The 27,922-nt window shown below is 46.3% G+C and overlaps 1 protein-coding gene across 2 annotated transcripts; it reads left to right on the top strand.

The window, feature by feature from the left end:
- The first annotated feature begins 336 nt into the window (after positions 1-336).
- Positions 337-27,539, top strand: IFNGR2 (interferon gamma receptor 2). Of its 2 annotated transcripts, XM_063956461.1 has the most exons (8): positions 337-796; positions 7,221-7,341; positions 14,769-14,867; positions 19,711-19,871; positions 21,070-21,215; positions 22,209-22,353; positions 23,577-23,731; positions 24,922-27,539. In XM_063956461.1, the coding sequence occupies exons 1-8, from the start codon at positions 526-528 to the stop codon at positions 25,078-25,080; spliced, it is 1,257 nt and encodes a 418-aa protein (XP_063812531.1). In that variant the 5' UTR covers positions 337-525; the 3' UTR covers positions 25,081-27,539. The 2 variants fall into 2 exon arrangements, with proteins under 2 accessions (XP_063812531.1, XP_063812532.1); XM_063956462.1 differs by lacking the exon at positions 14,769-14,867 and having other exon boundaries at positions 343-796; positions 24,922-27,538.
- Positions 27,540-27,922: the final 383 nt, after the last annotated feature.

Genomic DNA, 27,922 nt, shown 5'->3' with positions numbered 1-27,922 from the left:
GATTCATCGCAAACGATCCTTCGTACACACTATACAATAAATTTGGCCGATCTCCCGATTACTGGCAAATCGGACCCAATAATTGTATAGTGTGTACTTGGCTTAAGTTGAGCTTTTAGCAGTCGATTCAGTTAAATACGAGGGGGGTAAGGTGCAGGGGTGCAATAGAATGTTGTAACATGTTCTATACATTTGCCCCAGTGTTACTGTGACTGTGCCCATGGCCCCCCAGCATACATTCTAGAGCAGCCCCTGATGGCCCCCCAGCATACATTCTAGAGCAGCCCCTGATGGCCCCCCCCAGCATACATTCTAGAGCAGCCCCTGATGCCGGGCTGAAGTATTTGCAACTCCTGCAAGAAATGCAACACATTGCACATGCTCACACCACAAAAACACACACATAAATGGACAGTTTTATTTGTAAACCAAAGCAAGAGGTTTTGCAGCAGCTGCAGCCTGTGCTGGCTGAGAAGAGCCCGGTCCCAGAGCTGAGCACACACGGTGCAGGTGCTCCGTGTGAGGATGAGTCACTTCCAGGCTCTGTCAGTAGTCTGGGAAAGCCCTGGCCGGCTTACAGCAAAGGAGGGGCCAGAGGAAGAAGAGGGAAGCAGGAAGAAACGCTGCGGCCGGGCGCACAGTAGGCCCCTGACAGCCTCCCACACTAGGCCCCTGACAGCCTCCCACCAAGCGGTCTCTAGTCGAAGAAACGCAGCAGCAGCGATGCGGCCTGTGATCCTGCTCCTGTTCCCGATGCTGCTCCACATGCTGCACTCAGCCTCCACCTCTCTCCATGGTGAGTGCCTACCCCAGGGAAGAGCCACAGTGCCAGTCCCCCTGCAACACTGAAGGTTGTATATATAATGTTTATATAGAGAGATCTCCTCATACATTGCATATATTATACAGTAGCAGTGTGTTATAGCATTTCTACAGAGCAGTGTGTTATAGCATTATAGCATTTCTACAGAGCAGCGTGTTGCTATCCTGTTATTATTGTTGTTGTTGTGGTGCTACAGTACAACTCCCAGTGTGCCCTTCCAGTCTCTGGTGTGGAGTTGTAGTGCCACAGCTGGTGCCACTCTTAGGCCCCTCACCCTGCTCTGTATGAGTTTGCTGTGACTTGTGTTTGTGGCTGTGGGTGTTATCTGGAAGCGTGCGGTGGTGTCTTGTGTGTGTCAGCAGCATTGGTTATGTGGTGGTAAATAAAAGACCGTGGCTCAAACAATGTTTTCTTTTAATGTGAACAAATCAGGCGACTTTTCTTACCAGCTACAAATATAGGGGCCAATTCAGTAGGGTTAGCAAAGTCTACTAACCAGCAGAATTTGCTAACCATTAGCACGCATGCTGGGGGCCGCCCAGCGCTGGGCAAGGCCGCCTAGCATGCTGACCGGCTCCTGCCCCCCCGCTTCAAGCAGATATTGCGAACAGCACGTAATTTCTGCTTGTTAGCAGAAATTAAGGATGACTCCTGCCGACACAGCCTCGCTGTGGCCGCAGGAGTCCCGGCGCCATTTGTGTTGTCGCAACGGCTGCGTGTGACGTCCGCACCCCCCCCCCCGTTCGCGCGTTCCAGCCCAAAGTTTGGCACGCCCCCGCAATGCTCCATTTACATCCAGAAAACGGAGCGTTGCCGCAACATCCCCCCCCGCGCGCCCTGAACTGCCTCTGCCTGATTGACAGAGGCGATTGTAATTTTTGCTGCCCCCGCAGAAATTGCGAGCGCTTGCGCAGTAGTGCATGCGCTCATACCATGCCGCTTATTTGCAAGAAGTGGGCGCTAAGGGTCCTGTCTTTTTGATACACTGCAGCGCTAAAACATCCTTCATCTTTGCGATGATAAAAGCGACACTGTGAGATGTTTTCCGCACAATCACAGATTGCTTCATGGAAAACCCCATAATAGACTGTGTATATGACAAGCAGACAGCCTGTGTCTCTCCAGCAATACTGGAGCATTGTGTCCCATCCAGGGACATGGCTGAGCTTGTATTTACTGCTACACTACAGAAGACCCATTGTTATTGGTACAGTGTCTTCCCTGCCAACAGTGCCATCTCCGCAGAGCCAAGTAACGCACTGTGTAGGCAGCGGTGCTCCTCTGATCTGCTTCCTGACTGGGGTGGGGGCAAGATGTATCAAGCCTTGGAGAGAGATAAAGTGGAGATGTTGCCCAGAATGGGATACATATGAAATACCAGCAGACGAGATGTCGGCTGTCATTATACCGACAGTGGCATCCCGTCTGTCGGAATCCCGGTAATGAGTCCCCTCGAGGGCTTGTTTTGCTCGCCACAGGTTCTATACGCACTCGGTTGGTGGTGTGGACAGAGTCTTTAGGCCTTGAGGGCACTGCTGTTCATACAGTATGAATGCAGTATAGTAAATGAGTGGAGTTGGGGGTTAACCCCCCCACCCCTGAGCTGCACATGTATTTAGGGTTAGTTACATGTGACTTCCGTGGGAGTATTTTTTGTGTCTACACAAATAAGGCACAAATGCTACACTTGTCATGCATGCATGGTGTACCTCTGTATTTAGGGATGTGCCTTCACATATTGGGCGGTATTCAATTCTTTTCACCCCTTTCCACACCCGTTCTGTTTCTGCCCTTGGGGTTGTGGTATAACTTTTTTCGGCTCGCTACCCCTGGTGTAGCGAAGGCACCCAAACCTTTACATGGCTAAACCTGATTACTATGGGTGCGATATGCACAGTAACTGGGATCATTTTAAACAGGAGATTGGGCGTGATATATCATTTGAATACCGCCCATTGAAACAACATTTTTAGCAGATGTATCTAACTGGTATCCTTGTATATTTGCAACCATACATGTATACATGTATGGATATTTAAGACAATCTAACCGTCTATTCGTAGAGAATTGACAGAATCGGGCGCACCTTTTAACAGCTCTCCAAACATAGCCACTAATAATTAAAATGTAATAGCTGCTCCTATTAGACCATCTAGATGTCAGTTTAGATACATAAAACAGAAATACTTGTTACTTTGTTATAAAGTAAAAGCAAATTCGCACTAATCATTTTCAGGATGCTTAAAATGATATTTAATTACATATACAAATTGTAAGATAACAATAAATTCATTAAAAAAGCATATAAACAACCTATCATATAGGCAGAGGCAGTATTTGAACACAAGCAGTTGCCGTTTGTAGATGTAATGAACTACAGTCAGTATATAAACTGGTTTTGTGTCCGTTTGGTTAGAATGATTCAGGGAGATGGATTGTCTCAGTGTTAGCAGGGCCGAAACTAGGATTTATGTCACCCGGGGCAAGGCACTACCCCCCCGCCCGTTTAAATTACGACATACACAGTAGTGAACCCTTTTTCACATTACACTGCACAGTAGTACCCATTATTAATGTAACACCACACAGAGGTGCCCCTTATTCACATTACATCTCACAGTAGCATCCGTTATTCACGTTGCACGATACATTAGTACCCCTTATACACATTATGCCACAGAGTACAGCCCCTTATTCACAATATGCCACACAGTAGTAATGCCCTTTATAGCACGGTATTCCACACAGTAATACCCCTTATACGTGTTAGGCATCACAATAGTAATGCAGCTTATACTCATAATGCCACACAGAAGTAGTGCCCTGTATATGCATAATGCCACACTTTAGTAGTGCCCTTATACAAATTATGCAACACATTAGTAGTGACCTTGTATAATTACACCAGTACACCATTTAGAGAGTGCATTGTGATTTCATAAAATTAAACCATATTTATTCTAATTTGGCTTCTGAATTGTACTTTTTATTTTTAAATGGTACATTTTTTTTATATTGTGTAAGCCATTTTTGTCATGTCAGATTTAGCACAGTAACTTGAAGTTATAGCTTTCTTCATCCATAATAAATTTGGTGAACACCAGCTGCCCCAGGCCTGATATCGAGGTTTCTGCCTGTATACTGTAGTTCCCCCTTCCCCACATAGTAATATGTACTTTTTGAAACTACACCAGTATGTACGTAACATGTTGCACAATGTGTACTCATGTAATGTTCATTTACCGGTCAGCACGTTCTTCTCAGGCCTTAAACCCCAACTTCCCGCGGCCCTCCTGGCTCTCCTTCAGACACTGCAGCTTATGCAGATTAGTTGTTCAGTAAAACCCATACAACAGGCCGCACTCCGGTGACTCTGCTTAGGAAGTTGCAGAGGGACCCAGTGAATGCCACAGGAAACCAAGATGGCCGCCACCAGGAGCAGGAGAGACCCCTGAGCGTGCCGAGGGGAGACCCACAGATCCCGTTCAGAGGTCGGACTCCGAGTCCAGCGTCAGGCGGGGGCAACAGGAGGAGCAGCTGGTGGAAGCTGCGGCAGATGGAAGGAGATGGGCGGAAGCGGCGGCGGGTGGAAGGGAGCCGGACGGAAGCCACGGCGGGTGGAAGGGAGCCGGGCGGAAGTCGCACCGGTGGGTGGAGCTGCGTTGAAGGAGTGCGCCGTCTCATCGCCCTCTCAAATCCGGTGCCAGGGGCACGTGCCCCGCTAGCCCCCAAATGCGATAACCTTGGATATCTTTTTCAGTCAGAAATTTATCCAATCTGTTTTTAAGTGCATTTACAGAGTCCGCCATTACCACCTTCTCTGGCAGGGAATTCCAAATCCTTATTGCCCTAACAGTGAAGAACCCTTTCCTACATTGCGTATGGAATTTTCTCTCCTCTAGCCTCAGCGAGCGCCCTCGCGTCCTATACAGAGTTCTTTTAATAAACAATTCCTCTGATAACTCTTTGTAGTGTCCCATTACATATTTGAAGATATTAATAATGTCTCCTCTTAGACGCCTCTTTTCCAGTGTATACATATTCAACCTAGTAAGCCTTTCCTCGTAATCCAATCCCTCTAAACCTTTAATCAATTTAGTAGCTCGCCATTGAACCCTTTCGAGTTCACCAATATTTTTTTTTACACATTGGTGCCCAAAATTGAACACTATATTCCAGGTGCGGACGTACCAATGATTTGTACAGCGGCAGGATTATACTCTCATCTTTTGTCTCAATTCCCCGTTTTATGCACGATAGCACCTTACTTGCCTTTTTTGCTGCATTTTGACTTTGTATACTGTTATTAAGCCTATTGTCTATGAGCACCCCCAAATCTTTTTCCAATACTGTTACCCCTAGATTTTCCCAATTTAATATGTAGGATGCAAGTTTGTTTTTATTCCCGAAATGCATAACTTTGCATTTTTCTATATTGAACCTCATTCCCCATTTAGATGCCCAGATTTCAAGTTTAGATAAGTCATTCTGTAGAGACTCCACTGTTTCTGAATTACCGTATATACTCGAGTATAAGTCGACCCGAATATAAGCCGAGGCACCGAATTTTACCACAAAAACATGGGAAAACTTATTGACTCGAGTATAAGCCTAGGGTGGGAAATGCAGCTCTAGCCGTACACAGCCCTCATAGTGCCAGATATGCCCCCACAGTGCCAGATATGCATGACCCCTCAGTGCCAGATATGCCCTCACACTGCCAGATATGCCCCCACACAGTGCCAGTTATACCCCCACAGTGCCAGATATGCCCTCATACTGCCAGATATGCATGACCTCTCAGTGCCACATATGCCCCCCCCCCAAGTGCCAAATATGCTCCCCCAGTGCCTGCTATAACTTACCCTCCGCTGCTCCAGCGTTGTCTTGTGAAGGAGGGACACGGAGGGCACAGCGCGCGCTTCTCCTGTGTCCCCGGCTGCCGCGGCGGGTCTGTTAAATGAAGTGCCGGTTCGTGAGCCAATCAGAGCTCACAAACGGGTACTTCCTTTAATAGACCCGCCAGAGACGCAGGAGAGACACAGGAGAGGCGCGCGCTGTGCCCTCCGTGTCCCTCCTTCCCACTGCACTGCACTGCCAGCACTGACTCGAGTATAAGCCGAGGGGGCTTTTTCAGCACACAAAAAAGTGCTGAAAAAGTCGGCTTATACTCGAGTATATACGGTAATTACCTTACACAGTTTAGTATCGTCTGCAAAGATTGACACTGTGCTTTCCAGGCCTATTTCTAGGTCATTGATAAATATGTTGAACAGTAGTGACCCGAGTATGGTCCTTTGTGGTATTCCGCTGACTACTGGTGTCCAGCTGGAGGACATCCCATTTACCACTACTCGTTGTACCCTGTTATCCAGCCAGATACTTATCCATGTGCAAATAGTTTTTCCTAGGCCAAATTCCTTTAATTTGATGATCAGTCTCCTGTGAGGCACTGTATTGAAGGCTTTTGCAAAATCTAAATAGACCACATCCACTGCTTTTCCTTGGTCAAGATTGTCGCTCACTTCCTCATAGTAGCTAGCTAAGTTAGTTTGACATGTAAAATAAACAAAAAAAACAATTAGATTGCAGCAGCCACACATAATAGTGAACAGTTTCAGTGGGAGGGATCAAGACGCACTCCGCCAATCAGAAGCTGTCGTTGCAGTCATAATCAGCATTTTGCATCAGGGGTTGAGCAGTTGTGAGTGACAGGCGCATATGCGTCTTTCTTGTTGTCATTTGGTTAGGTTACACTTATGTGAACACGCCCTTACTGAGCTTATCTACACAAGCATCCCCCCATCTAAGCGCAAATCTTCTCTGCACAGTACAAGAAACCTGCTGTTTTTGCCACAAAACACCCTTGCACCCAACTCTACATTACCATATGTTCGTGTACACATGTAATTTATACTCGCACGCATAATACATAATGCTTTCACAAGTGATTGACATGTACAGATTGTGGAGGCGGCCATTTTGTGGTCTGAATCAATATTCATTAGACTTCGGCCTATCAGCTCACTCTGACTGCCCTCACCCCTCTGTGTAGGTGACCGGCGCAGACTGTAAGGTGGTTAGTGCTGTAAATGTTGACGCACTCACGTCGCCATTCACCAAGCGCAGTTTGAAGACCTGAAAGTATTATGTACAAATAAGGTTACAATGTAAAACCATACTGTGTTATTAAATACAATTTCTTCTTCGGGTTCCGTAGGGTCCACAGGGAATACCATGGGGGTTGTAGGTGGTGGTAAAGAGGGTAGAGGAAAATCTAGTATTAGAGGTCTGGCTACTTTGCATTATTCAACAGTACCTTCATTCATACCATGTGCATATTTTTTCATATCTCTGATATCTTCCGGTGTTCATAAACATGTTTTCCTTGTTGTAGAGCTGTCTGCCCCCGGTAACGTCCGCATCGATTCCTACAACTTAAGGCAGGTTCTGAGGTGGGATCCTGTGGAAGTGCCGAATGAGAGGACACCTGTGACTTACACTGTGGAATTTGTACTGTAAGTATATTGCTATGTGACTCGTATAGGATTACACCTTGTTTGGTGCTATGTGATTAGTATAAGTTATCAGAAGTGGTTAAGTAATCTACATATAGGAAAGGGGGGGGGGGGGGACTTGGACTGCACACCCTATTTTTAAACCTAATAAGAGGTGGTACCATGCTGAGGCCTCGAGTACCTCACAGGAAAAAGAAAAATGTAGGTGCACACTTTAAGCACTAAGGATACTGATAGTCAAAATAGTTTTGATCAACTCTTACAATTGGAGTATAACTGAAGTTCTTTGCATGAATTTGGCCAAAAATGCTAATTGTAAGAGTGTATCAAAATTATTTTAACGATCAGTATTCTTAGTGCTTAGAGTGTGCCCTTGCATTTTTTTTTTCCTGTGTAATCTACAAATAGCAAAGTGGGCAATTTTCCAAGCATGTCTTCCTGGACGTGTCTGCTAGTTCAAACACTATTGAGCGCCATCTTCTCCTTCATCAACCCATTGGTCTTTGTGATCCGATTCACTTCCTCCATTTTCAACCGCTGCTTTAATGTCCTCCTCTCTCAGATCTTCTACTCGCACTCCACTCCTCCCATCACCACCATCTGTCATAATCCTTGGAACATTCTTATTTCTCTGACGTCCTAGTGGATTCTGGGAACTCCGTAAGGACCATGGGGAATAGCGGCTCCGCAGGAGACTGGGCACAAAAGTAAAGCTTTAGGACTACCTGGTGTGCACTGGCTCCTCCCCCTATGACCCTCCTCCAAGCCTCAGTTAGATTTTTGTGCCCGGCCGAGAAGGGTGCACACTAGGGGCTCTCCTGAGCTTCTTAGTGAAAGTTTAGTTTTAGGTTTTTTATTTTCAGTGAGACTTGCTGGCAACAGGCTCACTGCATCGAGGGACTAAGGGGAGAAGAAGCGAACTCGCCTGCTTGCAGAGTGGATTGGGCTTCTTAGGCTACTGGACACCATTAGCTCCAGAGGGACCGAACACAGGCCCAGCCTCGGAGTCCGGTCCCAGAGCCGCGCCGCCGGCCCCCTTACAGAGCCAGAAGCAAGAAGAGGTCCGGAAAATCGGCGGCAGAAGACATCCTGTCTTCACCAAGGTAGCGCACAGCACTGCAGCTGTGCGCCATTGCTCCTCAGCACACTTCACACTTCGGTCACTGAGGGTGCAGGGCGCTAGGGGGGGGCGCCCTGAGCAGCAATAAAAACAGGCTGGCGAAAATACATCACATATAGCCCCCAGGGCTATATGGATGAATTTTAACCCCTGCCAGATTCCACATAAAAGCGGGAGAAAGGCCGCCGAGAAGGGGGCGGAGCCTATCTCCTCAGCACACAGGCGCCATTTTCCCTCACAGCTCCGCTGGAAGGACGTCTCCCTGACTCTCCCCTGCAGTCCTGCACTACAGAAACAGGGTAAAAAAGAGAGGGGGGCACTGATTGGCGTAATATTAACAATATAGCAGCTATAAGGGGGAAAAACACTTATATAAGGTTATCCCTGTATATATATAGCGCTCTGGTGTGTGCTGGCATACTCTCCCTCTGTCTCCCCAAAGGGCTAGTGGGGTCCTGTCCTCTGTCAGAGCATTCCCTGTGTGTGTGCTGTGTGTCGGTACGTTGTGTCGACATGTATGAGGAGGAAAATGATGTGGAGGCGGAGCAATTGCCTATAATAGAGATGTCACCCCCTAGGGAGTCGACACCTGAGTGGATGAGCTTCTGGAAGGAATTACGTGACAATGTCAGCGCTTTGCAAAAGACAGTTGACGACATGAGACAGCCGGCTACTCAGCTTGTGCCTGTCCAGGCGTCTCAAAAGCCATCAGGGGCTCTAAAACGCCCGTTACCTCAGATGGTAGATACAGACGTCGACACGGATACTGACTCCAGTGTCGACGGGGAAGAGACAAACGTGACTTCCAGTAGGGCCACACGTTACATGATTGAGGCAATGAAAAATGTTTTACATATTTCTGATAATACGAGTACCACCAATAGGGGTATTATGTTCGGTGAGAAAAAACTACCTGTAGTTTTTCCTGAATCTGAGGAATTAAATGAGGTGTGTGATGAAGCGTGGGTTTCCCCCGATAAAAAACTGATAATTTCTAAAAAATGATTGGCATTATATCCTTTCCCGCCAGAGGTTAGGGCGCGTTGGGAAACACCCCCTAGGGTGGATAAAGCACTCACACGCTTATCAAAACAGGTGGCTCTACCCTCTCCTGAGACGGCCGCCCTTAAGGATCCTGCTGATAGAAAGCAGGAGGGTATCCTAAAATGTATTTACACACATACTGGTGTTATACTGCGACCAGCAATCGCCTCAGCCTGGATGTGCAGTGCTGGGTTGGCTTGGTCGGATTCCCTGACTGAAAATATTGATACCCTAGACAGGGACAGTATATTACTGACTATAGAGCATTTAAAAGATGCATTTCTATATATGCGTGATGCACAGCGGGATATTTGCCGACTGGCATCAAGAGTAAGTGCGCTGTCCATTTCTGCCAGAAGAGGGTTATGGACGCGACAGTGGTCAGGTGATGCGGATTCCAAACGGCATATGGAAGTATTGCCTTATAAAGGGGAGGAGTTATTTGGGGTAGGTCTTTCAGACCTGGTGGCCACGGCAACGGCTGGGAAATCCACATTTTTACCCCAGGTCGCCTCTCAACATAAGAAGACGCCGTATTATCAGGCGCAGTCCTTTCGTCCCCATAAGGGCAAGCGAGCGAAAGGCTCCTCATTTCTGCCCCGGGGCAGAGGAAGGGGAAAAAGGCTGCAACAGACAGCCAATTCCCAGGAGCAGAAGCCCTCTCCCGCTTCTGCCAAGTCCTCAGCATGACGCTGGGGCTTTACAAGCGGACTTAGGCACGGTGGGGGCACGTCTCAAGAATTTCAGCGCGCAGTGGGCTCACTCGCAAGTAGACCCCTGGGTCCTTCAGGTGGTATCTCAGGGGTACAAATTGGAATTCGAGACCTCTCCCCCTCGCCGTTTCCTAAAGTCTGCTTTACCGACGTCTCCCTCCGACAGGGAGGCGGTATTAGAGGCCATTCACAAGCTGTATTCTCAGCAGGTGATAATCAAGGTACCCCTCCTGCAACAGGGCAAGGGGTATTATTCATCGCTGTTTGTGGTACCGAAGCCGGACGGCTCGGTGAGACCTATTTTAAATCTGAAATCCTTGAACACTTACATACAAAGGTTCAAGTTCAAGATGGAGTCACTCAGAGCAGTGATCGCGAACCTGGAAGAAGGGGACTATATGGTGTCTCTGGACATCAAGGATGCTTACCTCCATGTCCCAATTTACCCTTCTCACCAAGGGTACCTCAGGTTTGTGGTACAGAACTGTCACTATCAGTTTCAGACGCTGCCGTTTGGATTGTCCACGGCACCCCGGGTCTTTAACAAGGTAATGGCGGAAATGATGATACTTCTTCGAAGAAAAGGCGTCTTAATTATCCCTTACTTGGACGATCTCCTGATAAGGGCAAGATCCAAGGAACGGTTAGTAGTCGGAGTAGCACTATCTCAAGTAGTGTTACGGCAGCACGGGTGGATTCTAAATATCCCAAAATCGCAGCTGATTCCGACGACACGTCTGCTGTTCCTAGTGATGATTCTGGACACAGTCCAGAAAAAGGTGTTTCTCCCGGAGGAGAAAGCCAGGGAGTTATCCGAGTTAGTCAGAAACCTCCTGAAACCAGACCGGGTCTCAGTGCATCAATGCACAAGGGTCCTGGGGAAAATGGTGGCTTCCTACGAAGCGATTCCATTCGGCAGATTCCACGCAAGAACATTTCAGTGGGATCTGCTGGACAAATGATCCGGATCGCATCTTCACATGCATCAGCGGATAACCCTGTCCCCAAGGACAAGGGTGTCTCTCCTGTGGTGGTTGCAGAGTGCTCATCTTCTAGAGGGCCGCAGATTCGGCATTCAGGACTGGGTCCTGGTGACCACGGATGCCAGCCTGAGATGCTGGGGAGCAGTCACACAGGGAAGAAATTTCCAGGGCTTGTGGTCAAGCCTGGAAACATCACTTCACATAAATATCCTGGAACTAAGGGCCATTTACAATGCTCTAAGCCAAGCAAGACCTCTGCTTCAGGGTCAGCCGGTGTTGATCCAGTCAGACAACATCACGGCAGTCGCCCACGTAAACAGACAGGGCGGCACAAGAAGCAGGAGGGCAATGGCAGAAGCTGCAAGGATTCTTCGCTGGGCGGAAAATCATGTGATAGCACTGTCAGCAGTGTTCATTCCGGGAGTGGACAACTGGGAAGCAGACTTCCTCAGCAGACACGACCTCCACCCGGGAGAGTGGGGACTTCATCCAGAAGTCTTCCACATGATTGTAAACCGTTGGGAAAAACCAAAGGTGGACATGATGGCGTCCCGCCTCAACAAAAAACTAGACAGGTATTGCGCCAGGTCAAGGGACCCTCAGGCAATAGCGGTGGACGCTCTGGTAACACCGTGGGTGTACCAGTCAGTGTATGTGTTCCCTCCTCTGCCTCTCATACCCAAGGTACTGAGAATTATAAGACGGAGAGGAGTAAGAACTATACTCGTGGCTCCGGATTGGCCAAGAAGGACTTGGTACCCGGAACTTCAAGAGATGCTCACAGAGGACCCATGGCCTCTACCTCTAAGAAGGGACCTGCTCCAGCAGGGACCCTGTCTGTTCCAAGACTTACCGCGGCTGCGTTTGACGGCATGGCGGTTGAACGCCGGATCCTGAAGGAAAAAGGCATTCCGGATGAAGTCATCCCTACCCTGATCAAAGCCAGGAAGGATGTAACCGCACAGCATTATCACCGTATTTGGCGTAAATATGTTGCGTGGTGCGAGGCCAGGAAGGCCCCTACAGAGGAATTTCAACTGGGTCGTTTCCTGCATTTCCTGCAAACAGGACTGTCTATGGGCCTAAAATTAGGGTCCATTAAGGTTCAAATTTCGGCCCTGTCGATTTTCTTCCAGAAAGAACTGGCTTCAGTTCCTGAAGTTCAGATGTTTGTCAAGGGGGTACTGCATATACAGCCTCCTTTTGTGCCTCCAGTGGCACCCTGGGATCTCAATGTGGTTTTGGGGTTCCTAAAATCACATTGGTTTGAACCACTTACCACTGTGGACTTAAAATATCTCACATGGAAAGTGGTAATGCTGTTGGCCCTGGCTTCAGCCAGGCGCGTGTCAGAATTGGCGGCTTTGTCCTATAAAAGCCCTTACCTGATTTTTCATACGGATAGGGCAGAATTGAGGACTCGTCCTCAGTTTCTCCCTAAGGTGGTTTCAGCGTTTCACCTGAACCAGCCTATTGTGGTACCTGCGGCTACTAGGGACTTGGAGGACTCCAAGTTGCTGGACGTAGTCAGGGCCCTGAAAATATGTTTCCAGGACGGCTGGAGTCAGAAAATCTGATTCGCTGTTTATACTGTATGCACCCAACAAGCTGGGTGCTCCTGCTTCTAAGCAGACTATTGCTCGTTGGATTTGTAGTACAATTCAGCTTGCACATTCTGTGGCAGGCCTGCCGCAGCCAAAATCTGTAAAAGCCCATTCCACAAGGAAGGTGGGCTCATCTTGGGCGGCTGCCCGAGGGGTCTCGGCGTTACAACTTTGCCGAGCAGCTACTTGGTCAGGGGCAAACACGTTTGCTAAATTCTACAAATTTGATACCCTGGCTGAGGAGGACCTGGAGTTCTCTCTTTCGGTGCTGCAGAGTCATCCGCACTCTCCCGCCCGTTTGGGAGCTTTGGTATAATCCCCATGGTCCTTACGGAGTTCCCAGCATCCACTAGGACGTCAGAGAAAATAAGAATTTACTCACCGGTAATTCTATTTCTCATAGTCCGTAGTGGATGCTGGGCGCCCATCCCAAGTGCGGATTATCTGCAATACTTGTACATAGTTATTGTTAACTAATCGGGTTATTGTTGTAGTGAGCCATCCTTCGAGAGGCTCCTCTGTTATCATACTGTTAACTGGGTTCAGATCACAAGTTGTACGGTGTGATTGGTGTGGCTGGTATGAGTCTTACCCGGGATTCATAAATCCTTCCTTATTGTGTACGCTCGTCCGGGCACAGTATCCTAACTGAGGCTTGGAGGAGGGTCATAGGGGGAGGAGCCAGTGCACACCAGGTAGTCCTAAAGCTTTACTTTTGTGCCCAGTCTCCTGCGAAGCCACTATTCCCCATGGTCCTTACGGAGTTCCCAGCATCCACTACGGACTACGAGAAATAGAATTACCGGTGAGTAAATTCTTATTTCTTTTTAATCCAGTAGGGGATAGCAAAATACAGTGGCTGTTACCTGGAGTGGCCGATAGTCTCGTTAGCTGCTCCACATTGGCTGCTAGTGATTGCCTAATGTCTACCGGCATTCATGATCCGTTCAGGTCTTAATCACTCAGCTGGAAACAGTTGAGTTGCTTTTATGTTCAGTTTTGGTTTCTCCTTGGATTACAAGGGCTGAGAAATGTCCCTTAGATTGTGACAGAGACCAGATTTTATTTTGCCCTAATTATTGGTTAAAAGGTGTTTGCGTCAAGCGCTTTATTCAGTGGAACTGCTCTTTTGAATATATGTCTCTTGGGGTGTGGCCTGGCTCTATATTGAGGCAGATGTGTTCTTTAAAAGCCCTGTCTCTGTGGCCATAATACACTCACAGTGTCATCAAATATATAGTCCCTTGGCATCGCCTCAAAAGAAAGAGCCTAGACACCAGTTGCGGCTTCCTGTGATGCCTAGGGGGTATCCTGTCCTATCCTGTTTCCATTTGTGGCCTACTTCCCGCCTCGGGTGTCTGGTGAGCTCATGCTAGCGATGGAGAAGCCAGCTCTTCGCATGGCACCGCTACCCAGCTTTCCCTGGGCCTAATGCATGTGTTCTGATTCTAGTTAGGCCTGAGGTCTCCACCCCATTCTCTGCTCCATCTCCTGTGACGCGACCTGTTGAACGCTGGAATTAACTAAAATGACTCCGTATTTAAAGGGCCTATCTCCTTACGTTGACTCCTCTTGCCGTCTGAGGAAAGGAGCCTCTTAGACAATACCACGGGGTAACCTTGTGCTCCTAGGGTACATGCAGGGGTAGCCTGTGTGCAGCAGCTGCATTTGGGGACTCTGCAACAGACGTTTCTATATTCGGATACAGACCTGCACTAACCAGCATCTGTATGAGCAGCTTTTCCATCCCCTGAGCAGACCAGTGACAAAAACAGGGGAAACATAAAAATGACATCTCCAAATTCTTCACGACTTGCAACGGACATTAAATCACAGCATGGCATTTGATACCATCAACACTAAAGCCCTTAACAGACACCAAAATGATTCATGCTGTTTTAGCAATTCATAACTTAAGCTCATTTAAAAAAAATTCTAACCGCACCTTATTGTCTTTCAAAAGGTTTTCCACCCAGTCACTGAATAACACCGGTGCGGCCATCACGATAGGACACACGGTACCATTTTCATTGCAGGATTCCAAAAAGGACTCGGAGGTCAGGTACATATATTCCTGGTCTGATCACCCAGTAGCCCCGCCTCATTTGACATCAGGGTATTGCCTCAAGGACGCCCTGCTTTGTGGCTCGGCGAAGCTCTGCCCAACTGTGCATAAACCATTAAATGATGCATCCAAGAGTTTGGGGGATTTTAGCCAACCTTGTTTGGAAACCTCAACTAACCAGAATTAGGAGGCCCATAATTTAAAAAAATGTCAAGCCAATGTGAAAAGAAATGCTGCAATAGCCTCTCTACGCTATCAGTGGGAATCCAGATGCTACAAAATGACTCCAAATGTCCACAATCCACAAAACTTTACCGGCAACTGATGAAGCTCAAAGGAGAATTATACAGTTGTGCTCATAAGTTTACATACCCTAGCAGAATTTTTCTGGCCATTTGTCAGAGAATATGAATGATAACTCACAACTTTTCTTTCACTCATGGTTAGTGGTTGGGTGATGCCATTTATTAACTGTGTTTACTCTTTTTAAATCCTAATGACAATAGAAACTACCCAAATGACCCTGATCAAAAGTTTACATACCCTGGAGATTTTGGCCTGATAACATGCACACAAGTTAACACAAAAGGGTTTGAATGGCTACTAAAGGTAACCATCCTCACCTGTGATCTGTTTGCTTGTAATCTCTGTGTGTGTGTGTGTGTGTGTGTGTGTGTGTGTGTGTGTGTGTGTGTGTGTGTGTGTGTGTGTGTGTGTGTATAAAAGGTCAGTGAGTTTCTGGACTCCTGAAAGACCCTTGCATCTTTCATCCAGTGCTGCACTGACGTGTCTGGATTCTGAGTCATGGGGAAAGCAAAAGAATTGTCAAAGGATCTGCGGGAAAAGGTAATTGAACTGTATAAAACAGGAAAAGGATATAAAAAGATATCCAAGCAATTGAGAATGCCAATCAGCAGTGTTCAAACTCTAATTAAGAAGCGGAAATTGAGGGATTCTGTGGAAACCAAATCATGGTCAGGTAGACCAACAAAAATTTCAGCCACAACTGCCAGGAAAATTGTTCGGGATGCAAAGAAAAATCCACAAATAACTTCAGCTCTAATACATACTCTCTGGAAAAAAAGTGGTGTGGTTGTTTCAAGATGCACAATAAGGAGGCATTTGAAGAAAAATGGGCTGCATGGTCGAGTCGCCAGAAGAAAGCCATTACTACGCAAATGCCACAAAGCATCCCGCTTACAATACTCCAAACGTCACAGAGACAAGCCTCAAAACTTCTGGAACAAAGTAATTTGGACTGATGAGACCAAAATGGAACTTTTTGGCCACAACCATAAACGTTACATTTGGAAAGGAGTCAACAAGGCCTATGATGAAAGGTACACCATTCCTACTGTAAAACACGGAGGTGGATCGCTGATGTTTTGGGGATGTGTGAGCTACAAAGGCACTGGAAACTTGTCCAAAATTGATGGCAAGACGAATGCAGCATGTTATCAGAAAATACTGGGGGGAAATTTCCACTCATCAGCCCGGAAGCTGCGCATGGGACGTTTTTGGACGTTCCAACATGACAATGATCCAAAACACAAGGCCAAGTCGACCTGTCATTGGCTACAGCAGAATAAAGTGAAGGTTCTGGAGTGGCCATCTCAGTCTCCTGACCTCAATAACATTGAGCCCCTCTGGGGAGATCTCAAACGTGCAGTTCCTGTAAATTCTTGGGCTGTCTTGCATGATGAACTGGAGGCTTTTTGCCAAAAAGAATGGGCAGCTTTACCATCTGAGAAAATAAAGAGCCTCATCCACAACTACCACAAAAGACTTCAAGCTGTCATTGATGTTTGTTAAAGGGGGCAATACACGGTATTAAGAACTGGGGTATGTAAACTTTTGATCATGGTCATTTGGGTAGTTTCTGTTGTCCCTATGATTTAAAAAGAGTAAACACAGTTGTTTGACAATAAATGGCTTCACCCAACCACTAACCATGAGTGAAAGAAAAGTTTGTGAGTTATCATTCATATTCTCTGACAAATGGCCAGAAAATCACAAATTCTGCTAGGGTATGTAAACTTATGAGCACAACTGTATGCTATTCAATACAATAAAATACAACAAAAATTTACGTTGGCGCATTTAAAAAATTTCCGCCAAGATTTTTAAAACAGATACTGGTTAATGAGCTACAAACGAAAAGAGTTTCGCAAGCGATCTCAGTCCTAGAGGAGAGTTATGGGAAAACTGTATACAGTCCCAGGCCCATTAAACTTTAATGGAATTGTGTACGATGGTAGTAAATAAGAAACAATATTTTTTTTAAATACATACGAACTGTCCCTGCTGTCTTTATCAAGTTTGGCTAAGCTAAATAGAGTTATGGGCAAGGGAAGAACTTTAAAACAAGCCTTAAATCTGAGAACCCATCAAAGGTCCTTGACTGTGACGGATTCCCCAAGACTCACTACAAAATCCTTATTCAGTTCCTGCACTCACATTTAATACAGCTTTTAAATTGGATAATGCATCTAGAGAATTCCTATCCCAGACCACCCTTTCTAAGTTTTTAGTTCTCTCTAAGCCAAGACACAGTTCAAAGTAGATGTAGTGACCGGCGGTCGGGATCCTGGCGGTCAGCATAACGACGCTGGGATCCCGGCCGCCAGCGGGCTGTTTCCACTTGTGGGTGTCCACGACACCCATAGAGTGGGAATAGTACCTATGGCGTGCGCAGCCATCGAGCCCGAGATGGTCCGCGTTGCACTTGCCTCCCTGCCGGCATCCTGGTGCCCATGATCCCAGCAGCGTCATGCTGACTGCCAGGATCCTGACAGCTGGTTTCTCAACCCCCGACCCATTCAAAGGACCTTTTGAACCTTGCCAGCTATGGACCAGTCTCCCCCTTGAATGCTGATGTGGAATTGTTACGCAGAATTCTTGTGAATTGACTAAACCCTCTTTCAGAAATTACGGTGGGCCCTTGCCAAGTGGGTTTTAGACCGTCGGTGACCTGCATACGTCATATTGATGACCAAAAATAGTAGGCATCAAGGAGGCTTTTGCTGTCCTTCCTGATGCCAACTCCTACAACCTTTGGTCTACATGGGATTTTTTTTAATGCACTCTATAGGTTTTATAGCACAGTTCTTAATCCTCGGTTGCGACAAATGTTTTGACCTACGTAGAAATTAAAGTTGGTTACCAGCACTAGTATGAGCTGACCCTCTCGCCCCTAATCTAGGTGTTTTTTTTGTATTAAGCCCGTAGCAGCCAGGATAAGAAGCCTTACAAATATTAGCTGTGTCCAAGTATCCTCGCACCATTCTCTTCTCGGACAATGTTTTAGGAGATTCATAAGGGGGGTAAAAAAAAATACCCCATGATTTTGTATATTGACTCTGCACAAAAACCTCTTTAGCAGTGGAAAGGTCTAGTCTTCTAATTTAGGAAATGTTATAAAGCCCCCAGCTAAGGTCATGGCACTCCAGCCCCTTTATCTCCTATATAATTGCCCAGATCTGTGACCGTGTGTATAATGCTGGGCGTGCTTAGGAGCTCTTATTGGGTTAGCAGCAGGTCTATCACACCCAGTCCGCAGCTGAATGGGTGAGAAACGCCCTCCCACACAGGTTACATCCAATGGGAGGCTCTGCCCTTTGGCTGCTGTGTGTTCCCAGAGCAGGATTAACATTGGGGCAGATGGAGCTGCAGCTCCAGGTCCACACCCCAAAATAGGCCCACTGCATCTGCAGCAACATACCCTCCAACACTTTACACATAAAAATTGCAACCAATTCGGAAAGGTGTCCACGCCCCTTTTCCTATACTTTCAATGGAAGTTTTGGATAGCCAAAAATCAGTACAGACCATAAAAAAAAGGGACTGTACCTGGAAAAAAGGTCCAGCTGGTAGTTATTCCACTGCATCTGCAGGAAGTCTCTGCGCTGTAGATAGGGAAAAAAATACTTTTACTGCAGCGTCCTATGTCCTGCTGCCAGTCCACCTGCCCCCTCCAGCATCAACAATCCCCACTCCCTGTCCGCAGCGCAGGTGGAACAAAAGCTGCTGCGGGCACGGGCATAGATGTATATGAAAGCGGCGCAGCGTAAGGCTTTCATAGCCCTCCCTGTGCCGCATACTCTCTGAGCCCCGGAGCCTCCTCTGCGCGTGATGTCACAGAAGTGCCTCCCCGCCACAGCCGCGCAGAGATCCCCAGAGGCCCTGACTCTGCAACACAGCACCTGGGCTGCCGGCCTGGAGCCCCGAGATGGCTAATGTAACGGATAGAGTGGGTGATATCGCAGAGGGTAATGTGTGTATGCTGAATCAATGTAAAAGGTGCCAGTGCTGTGCAGTGCAGTGCAGTGCAGTGCAGTGTCACTGACACTGCACAGCACTCTCATCTTTTTGATTCAGCGAGTCAGTCAGTTCTGCCAGCCAGTCACTATTGTTAGCGCCGGTGTCCCAACGTGCCGCATTACAGGGAAGTAGATGTACTAAATAAACTACAGCTCCCAGGAGCTCTTAGCACCAAAGCATTCTGGCCCTTAGGGCTGCTGGGAGCTGTAGTTCATTGAGTGCATCTTCTTCCTTGTAATGCGGCGTGCTGGAATACTGCGCTAACAATAGTGACTGGCTGCTTGGCTACTGTGCATGTCTCCGGGAGAGCCACTGCCAAAGGGAGGACAGCAGCTTAGCTGCTTCCAGGAGGAGAAGCAGGAGAAGCATTACCCGCCCCTCCCCCACTCGCAGTACCTCCGGGCCCCATCCGCGGCACCCTCATTATATGTAAGCGGACACTTTAACCGATTGCGCCGGCTTGATCCTGTCCCTGTGTGTTTGGTGATGTATCATGTGTCTGGTGCTGTGTATGTTTCAGGTACAATGACAACCGTATACTGTGTGTAAACGTCACAGAGACGCAGTGCGACTTCTCGCACATAAACCCGTTTTGGAGAGGTAGACTGAAGGTGCAGGCTCAGCTGGGAGGGCAAAGGTCGGCCTGGAGCCAAACCCCAGTTTTCCAAGCAAGTAGAAACAGTAAGTAGATACTGGATGATACATCATACAATTATTTTATCTCTTTCCTTTATTAATGAGCAGCATTACAGCAGGACAGAGCAACGCAGTCTAATTAGTGTGAGATTGATGCTGAGGTAAACACACATTGGCCATAGATGCGCCAGCATTACTTGCACACAATTAAATGTGTATAATCACCTGAGTGTACTCGTCCCCTTTTTATTATGGGGCAGATGTACTAAAGCCTTGGAGAGATATAAAGTACCAGCCAATGAGCTCCTAAATGACATGTTACAGGTTGTGTTTGATAAATGAAATGAGGAGCGCACTGGCTGGTAATTTTATCTCTCTCCACTTTATCACTCTTCAAAGTTTAGTGCATCTCCTCTTTTTTTATTTATTGATATGGTTCCAGAGGGGTTCTTATCTTAAAACAATATAGAGAGGAAGTAACCTGCGCCGTGTCAGCGTGAAAGTACAGATAAATATAACAAAACTGTAAAAGTGCCTCAGACAAAAAGGATATAATAAAACAATATAATGATCGATAAAATGGAAACAAAAACACACGGCCTGATTCTGAGATGGGAGAAAAGAAAGAAAAATACAATGCAAGGGCAGCAGATACAGTTATATGTGTGTGCATGCAGGGTAAATACTGGCTGCTTTTGCATGTACAGGACGGCTTTATGTTTTCACTGGAATTTAGATCTGAGTTTGAACACACCCCTCTCAGATGTAACTCTCTCTGCACATGTTACATCTGGCCCACCTGCAGTACAACATGGTTTTACCAGGTGCAAAGTTGGGGTATTACTTGCTCTTTCTTGCTTTACTTCCACCTCAGAATCAGGCCTATAAAAGGCTAAGGGGGACATTTACTAAGCAGTGATAAGAGCGGAGAAGTGAGCCAGTGGAGATATTTCCCCATCAACCAATCAGCAGCTCTGTATCATTTTATAGTATGCAAATTATAGATGTTACTTCAGTGCTGATTGGTTGATGGGGAATATCTCCACTGGCTCACTTCTCCGCTCTTCTCACTGCTTAGTAAATGTACCCCTAAATAGCCATAATATTACTCCTACTCATTATACATTCCATGGGCTGATCGATTGTAAAGTGCTGTTGTGTCTCAGCTTGTGCTGGTTATAGTACCCTGCAGAGAGAGATGACTGTATGTACAATATTACATTCCCAATGTTCTTCTCTGCAGCAAAGATAGGTCCTGTGACGTCTCTCATCCTGGATTCCCATTTGGGAAAGCTGAAAGTAGATTTTTCTCCCCCTTTCACACCGATGCCCAAAGAATGGAAGACCGCTTACCAGCTGTATTACTGGAAGGAGCATTCCGGGGAAGAGGTATGTAACTCAGAATTAGCTAAAAACTCCATAAACACCTACAGCTATCTACCTATGGCACAGTGTTATTAGTCACTCGCTTCAAAGCATGACTTCTTTTAGAAGTAATGTGTGTGTGTGTGTGTGTGTGTGTGTATGTATGTATGTATGTATGTATGTATGTGTGTGTGTGTATGTATATATATATATATATATATATATATATATATATATATATATATATATACATACATACATACATACATACATACATACATACATACATACATACATACGGACTGGCCGCTCACGTGCTCTGTCCCCGCGTGGCTGGCCGCTCACGTGTACTGTCCCCGCGTGGCTGGCCGCTCACATGTTCTGTCCTCGCGTGGCTGGCCGCTCACGTGTTCTGTCCTCGCGTGGCCGGCCGCTCACGTGTTCTGTCCCCGCGTGGCTGGCCGCACACGTGTACTGTTTGCAGGGTGGCTGGCCGCACACGTGTACTGTTTGCAGGGTGGCTGGCCGCACACGTGTACTGTTTGCAGGGTGGCTGGCCGCACACGTGTACTGTTTGCAGGGTGGCTGGCCGCACACGTGTACTGTTTGCAGGGTGGCTGGCCGCACACGTGTACCGTTTGCAGGGTGGCTGGCCGCACACGTGTACCATTTGCAGGGTGGCTGGCTGGACACGTGTACCGTTTGCAGGGTAGCTGGCCGCACACGTGTACCGTTTGCAGGGTGGCTAATCAGTTGAATCTGTGAATTATAGGATGACTTTGTGTCTATAACTGAACGTAATTGATCAGGTTATTTGATCAATGATGTTATGCAGAGTTGCAGTGAAACTGGTTTAACCAGATGATGTTGTGTTCTTACTTTTTTAAATGCATATATTTATGAATCAAAATATGCAAACTTCCGGTTCTGCAGGGAATAAAGCAGTCATGTGGTAGGGCTATTGCAGATAGCATTCTCAGTAAAATATGCAACTCTTCTCAATTCCTGATATTTTAGAAAAAGGTTGATCTTGGCGGAAGGACAAGTTACATCCTGGACAAGCTGGAACCATTGACCAAGTACTGTGTACAGGTGACGTCCTCTACAGATTATATTGACGGTCAGCTGAGTGATACCATATGTGAAACCACAACGGATACAGGTAATTTCACACAGACCTTCGACACTCATTGAGACACCTAAAGGGACTATCCCCCCTACAGTACCTAGGCGTTTGCCACTCTCTGTAGCCCCCTTACTTGGTTCTTCTCAAGTCTGTTGACAGTAGACTATTTCCCTCTATTATACATTGTACGCTGCTTCTAGCTGGTGAGCAGATTGAGACAGAAGGAATGTATATAATGGTACACTGGACTGTCCGTACTGAACAGCTGTATCTACTGCTCCAAGCACTTAACTCCGCCCTCTTCAAGGGTTACTCTGTACAGAGGACTTACAGCACCTTTCAGCCTAATGATCATTTACACAATTGTTTCCTCTTCTTCTTTTTGTATTTGTGTAAAGTAAATATGAAAGGTGAATATCTAATTACAAATCATGATTTCTGGGGACCAACGCAGATCACCTCCACTCTGTGCACTGGATACAGTTACTGTCATTATAAAGCATTTTACCGTCCCCTCCAGGAGCCATAAACATTAAACCACTGTTCCTTGGTGATATAGGGGATTTGTATGCAAAGCAGAAACGTTTGTGCAAAACACATCGCACAACAGTAATTAAACTGCCATGCAAAAATCATGCAGCTGATTTTTTGTTTTGTTACATTTTTATTTATTTAAGTGTAATACTTTTAATCATGTTTGCACGTATTTTCCCTATTTTGCAAAACGTGCAAGGTACCAGTGATGTAACAGTGAGCAGCAGTCTAGTGCATTCTGGGACTAATGCAGAGTTGTCCGTTTAATTGGACTTAAATGACTAAGAATAATGATCAGCGTGTATTTGTTTTGCAGTGTAGACGGTTGTCAGACAAGTGCCGACTGGGAACAAAGGTGCAAAGATGTGCCTCATTGGTTGTATATGTGAAGGTCGGCGTGAGCTGTGTTTGTGCAGCCATGTCCTTACCGTATTCGGCCTGCGTTAGAACGCCCCCTTCGCTTCCCGGTCCCGCCTCTCCAGGTGCTGACGGGTGTAAGTGGGGGAATTGCACAAGTCTCCATCAGTGCGTATATGTGTGTGCACCGTCTCTTCCCGTGCGTGCAAAATCACACAGCATATATGGCGTACTACTCGCCCCCTTCTATGTGTAATGTAACTACCACATTCATGGTTCTGTACACATTGCTTAATGTGATTAGGTAAATGAATTGTCCCTGATAACCACATTTAAGTCTGGCTGTGATATTTGTTTTTGTTTTTCAGAATTCACGACCTTGCAGCTGGTGATGATTATAGTCCTTAGTTTCTTAGGCTTTGGGTTGTTTGTGGTAGGTGCATATCTGGTGCACAGAAAAGGCTGTGTTCTACTCAAGCATCTGCTTTACCCCCCCTTCGACATGCCTTCACACATGCGCGAGGTGAGTACCTACCTTTGTAGCACTATAGGGGGGATGAAATGTTTATGCATCCTGATATAAACACCCGCGGGAGCTGGAGGGGACGTGTGCTGAGCACACATGACCAAGGGCCTCTGCTGGAGCCCAATAAGAATCTTCAACCGAATGTGGTGTGGCCGTGGCTTCTCCAGTGATCACGTCCCAACGTGTAAACTGGCCAGCCCTATATCTCGGACGATGTGTGAGTCCTTGGATTGTCTGTAATAGGTGCAGTCATATAAATATACTTATTCTCTGGAGTCCCGTGTCGACCAGTACTGCAGACAAAAATCACTGGGAAAATTAAGTCATTTTCTTTCTTCTTATAATGATGTCTATCTATCACCCCAAGTCTTGTCCAGAATGTAATATACAGTAAATCCTAAGAGCCAATCAGAAACTAGCTTTAATCGGCCAAGTCCATGCTAGACCAATGAGAGCGTAGTGATTGGATACTTTTGGTGACTGCATTGTTCAAGTTAGTAATAGTGCTCACTCTTTATTCCACCCTACTCACCGTGAAACGCGTCACACAGTACAGTATCATATATTCTAAACTGGACCAGAAAAATGACAGCATTTGATTGGGTGCGGTTCATGGGCAACGCCTACTGTCACGCACTGCTAACTGTAGACCAGGTTTTAGAACTATTCCCCGTTATCCTAATTAATGTACAATAACACTTTAGTTCATATCTTCTCTGTATAATGTCACCATCATTGTAATGTCTCTCAGGCTTGCAGTGTAAACTTACAGCAATCTGTTACCTAAAACCATTCTGTGTGCTAGCGCTAACATTAAATACAAGGGACTGTATAAATGGACTTTATGGGGGGTATTCAGTTGTTGGCGATGTGCCGCAGCTGCGCACATATCAGCTGGTTACAGTTGTCCCTACATTGCAGTTGTTCCTATGCTCCTCTATGGGGGAGAACAAACCTGCAACGCAGTTGGATGCAATTTTATTGTTCAGCGAAACGCGTCCATTGCGGAACATTGACATGGTGTATGGGGTTTTTAACACACTTTGATAGCTTCAGTTTAAAGATGGCCATGATTATGGGTGGATCCATTTATTGTGCACTGCAAGTGTATTATAATTGTATCATACCTGGCACAATATCCTGTACCATAAAAGCATTAATACTTGGCATGTTGTTATGTCTTACAGTACTTACAGTCTCCGCCTCAGCATGCTTATGTGGAAAGTTGTGTCCCTGGCGATAACGAAGATCCATATGATGAACTTTCCCTTGTGGAAGTAGCGTGCTCTCAGGAAGTTAGTGAAACGCGTACCGAGGAAAGATTACTGTGTTCTGAGAAAACCTGAGGGGTCTGTGGGAGACTGAAGGACAGTACGGCCTACAGCTCAGCTCAGGACATGCCATGTGAGTAATGGGACTGCAGCACAAGTGATCGCCACATCACATACACTGTGTACTTCTGGTCCATGTGATCGCCACATCACATACACTGTGTACTTCTGGTCCATGTGATCGCCACATCACATACACTGTGTACTTCTGGTCCATGTGATCGCCACATCACATACACTGTGTACTTCCGGTCCATGTGATCGCCGCGTCACATACAGTGCGTACTCGCAGTCCACGGAATTACCGCCGAACCTGGAGGAACAGATGACACGTGGCCATCCAGGATTTCCACGCTAAGCTTCTACATGTCGGCATTGTACTTGCACTACGGGAGCAGACAGCGCTGTACAAATGATGCTGGTTTCCTGTTTGTCTCAGGAATTACTTCAACCTATTAAGTTACGCCATTTAAAAGAAAGACTCCAAGAACTAACCTTAGCCACCTGTTAGAGATTCCCGCATTGTTTGGACCATGTACATTGTGGGGGGGAAGGGAAGCCTGCAGCGCGGATGACTGTCATGTATTTATCGGTACTTATGGACCTGGCATAAATGACTAATACAGATATTTTCTTTTTATGGAGGAATTAAATTTGTTGTGCCAATGCCGAATTTCACCTTTTGCACTTTATACACGTCCCATGGAGAAGCCATGGCCACTTGTGTCACATAATTCATTATAAAATTGTCTCGCAACGGAAGGTGTAACGGCGCAGGGAAAACTGCACGCGTCCGGTTATGAGGATGAACTTGTAAAATAACGTTTCGTTGTCGCAGAAAACCGAATGGCATTATTTTATTTAATACGTCTGTAAGATATTCAAACTGTTGAGAATTTTTCACTCGCTGTATTTATTAATTGTAATAGTAATTGCAGCATTTCAGTAATGTTTACATTAATGGATAAAAGTTTACAGAGAAGAAAAAAACTTTGCCAGTGTTACGTTTGCAGTTAATTCATATGAGGGTATAGGTAACCAATTTAACACTATGATCCCTGTAAGTGAATTTTCTGTAGCCAAAGATTCTATCTTTCTATCCATAAATACAATCAGTGAATTTGATTTACGTACATTGCCAAAGATTATTCCTGTATAACTCACGTCTAAGAGTAATCAGTTATGTTCTACTACATAAAAGTAATGTCAGTGCCAGCAGCTGTGCGCGCCCAAACAGAGCAACACTAGAGTTGCTCCGTTAGGCACCATCAAGTGGCCGCTGGGGCGCAAAACGCTTGAATTCCCCCCATAGAGGTGAGGAGCAGCGTTATTCTTTTATTATCTGGAATGCAAGAACTTCAGTTCGTACATCCTATATAATAAAAGATTGTTGTCTCTTTAAGACAGAATTTAGACCCTCAATAACCAGCAATGGTGTGTGCAATACATGGAATTAATCCCTAACCATAAGTACCTTATACAAGTTAAGACATGAATGAAATGTTTTAATCACTATAAATGGAACTCGCATCACAATTGGTCCCACAGAAACTCAGGACAAACAGTTTTCGACTGTGAATAAAGTATTTAAACCTTATTTAGTTCTTAGAAAGTCCATTCAGAAACTGAAACCACTTGGATTTGACTCGTAGATGGTGCAGGGGGTTAAGCGTTTGGCTAAAGGACAGAGAACAAAGTGTCCTAGTGAACGGTTTAAGTTGTGGCTACAAAGGAAGTCACAGAATTAAGATTTGTAACCTGCTTAATGTCATAGAAGAGGAAAGACAAAGACGTAAAGAGTTACAGAAAATAGAGTGATGGACTTGAGAGTGAATTATGCTATGGCATTAGTTGATATGAAGGTCATTGAGTAACACAGTGGGAACAGCAAGTAGAAGACTTGGTTGTATAAGAAGTGGGGGGAAATTGCTATGTCTCCAAAGAGACAGTAATAAAAAGCAAAATAATTCAGAGAATGGCTACTGAAATGGTGCATGGGCTGGATACGAAACCTTAGGAGAGAGCTGAACCTGTAGAGCAGAGGTTCCCAAACACAGTCCTCAAGGCACCCCAACGGTCCTGGTTTTAAATGTATCCATGCTTAGCCACAGGTGACTTAATTAGCACCTTAGTCAATTTGATTTAACCATCTGTGCTGAGCCATGGTTATACCTAAAACCTAGACTGTTGGGGTGCCTTGAGGACCGCGTTTGGGAACCTCTGCTGTAGAGTCTAGTGAAGCAGGGACAGAGGTGATATCAGAGACATAATAGCAGGTATACACCAAGCTCAGGATTAGGATGGCCAATCCCAGGATCGGGTTCCTGGGATTTAGGCCAAAAATCACCCAGGATTCAGTCCCGGGATTGGAAGCTCCAATCCCGGGGATTTTGGGATCAGGCAGTCCTTTGTTTCTCTAACGTCCTAGTGGATGCTGGGGACTCCGTCAGGACCATGGGGAATAGCGGCTCCGCAGGAGACAGGGCACAAAAAGTAAGCTTTTAGGATCACATGGTGTGTACTGGCTCCTCCCCCTATGACCCTCCTCCAAGCCCCAGTTAGGTTTTTGTGCCCGTCCGAGCAGGGTGCAATCTAGGTGGCTCTCTTAAAGAGTTGCTTAGAAAAAGTTTTTAGGTTCTTTATTTTCAGTGAGTCCTGCTGGCAACAGGCTCACTGCATCGAGGGACTTAGGGGAGAGAAGTGAACTCACCTGCGTGCAGGATGGATTGGCTTCTTAGGCTACTGGACACCATTAGCTCCAGAGGGAGTCGGAACACAGGTCTCGCCCTGGGGTTCGTCCCGGAGCCGCGCCGCCGACCCCCCTTGCAGATGCTGAAGATTGAAGAGGTCCGGAACC

The sequence above is a fragment of the Pseudophryne corroboree genome, chromosome 2 (assembly GCF_028390025.1).
Source record: "Pseudophryne corroboree isolate aPseCor3 chromosome 2, aPseCor3.hap2, whole genome shotgun sequence".
In the NCBI taxonomy this organism is placed as follows: domain Eukaryota; kingdom Metazoa; phylum Chordata; class Amphibia; order Anura; family Myobatrachidae; genus Pseudophryne; species Pseudophryne corroboree.
The sequence above is the reverse complement of the archived record's forward strand: the minus strand, read 5'-3'. Positions and strand labels throughout refer to the sequence as shown.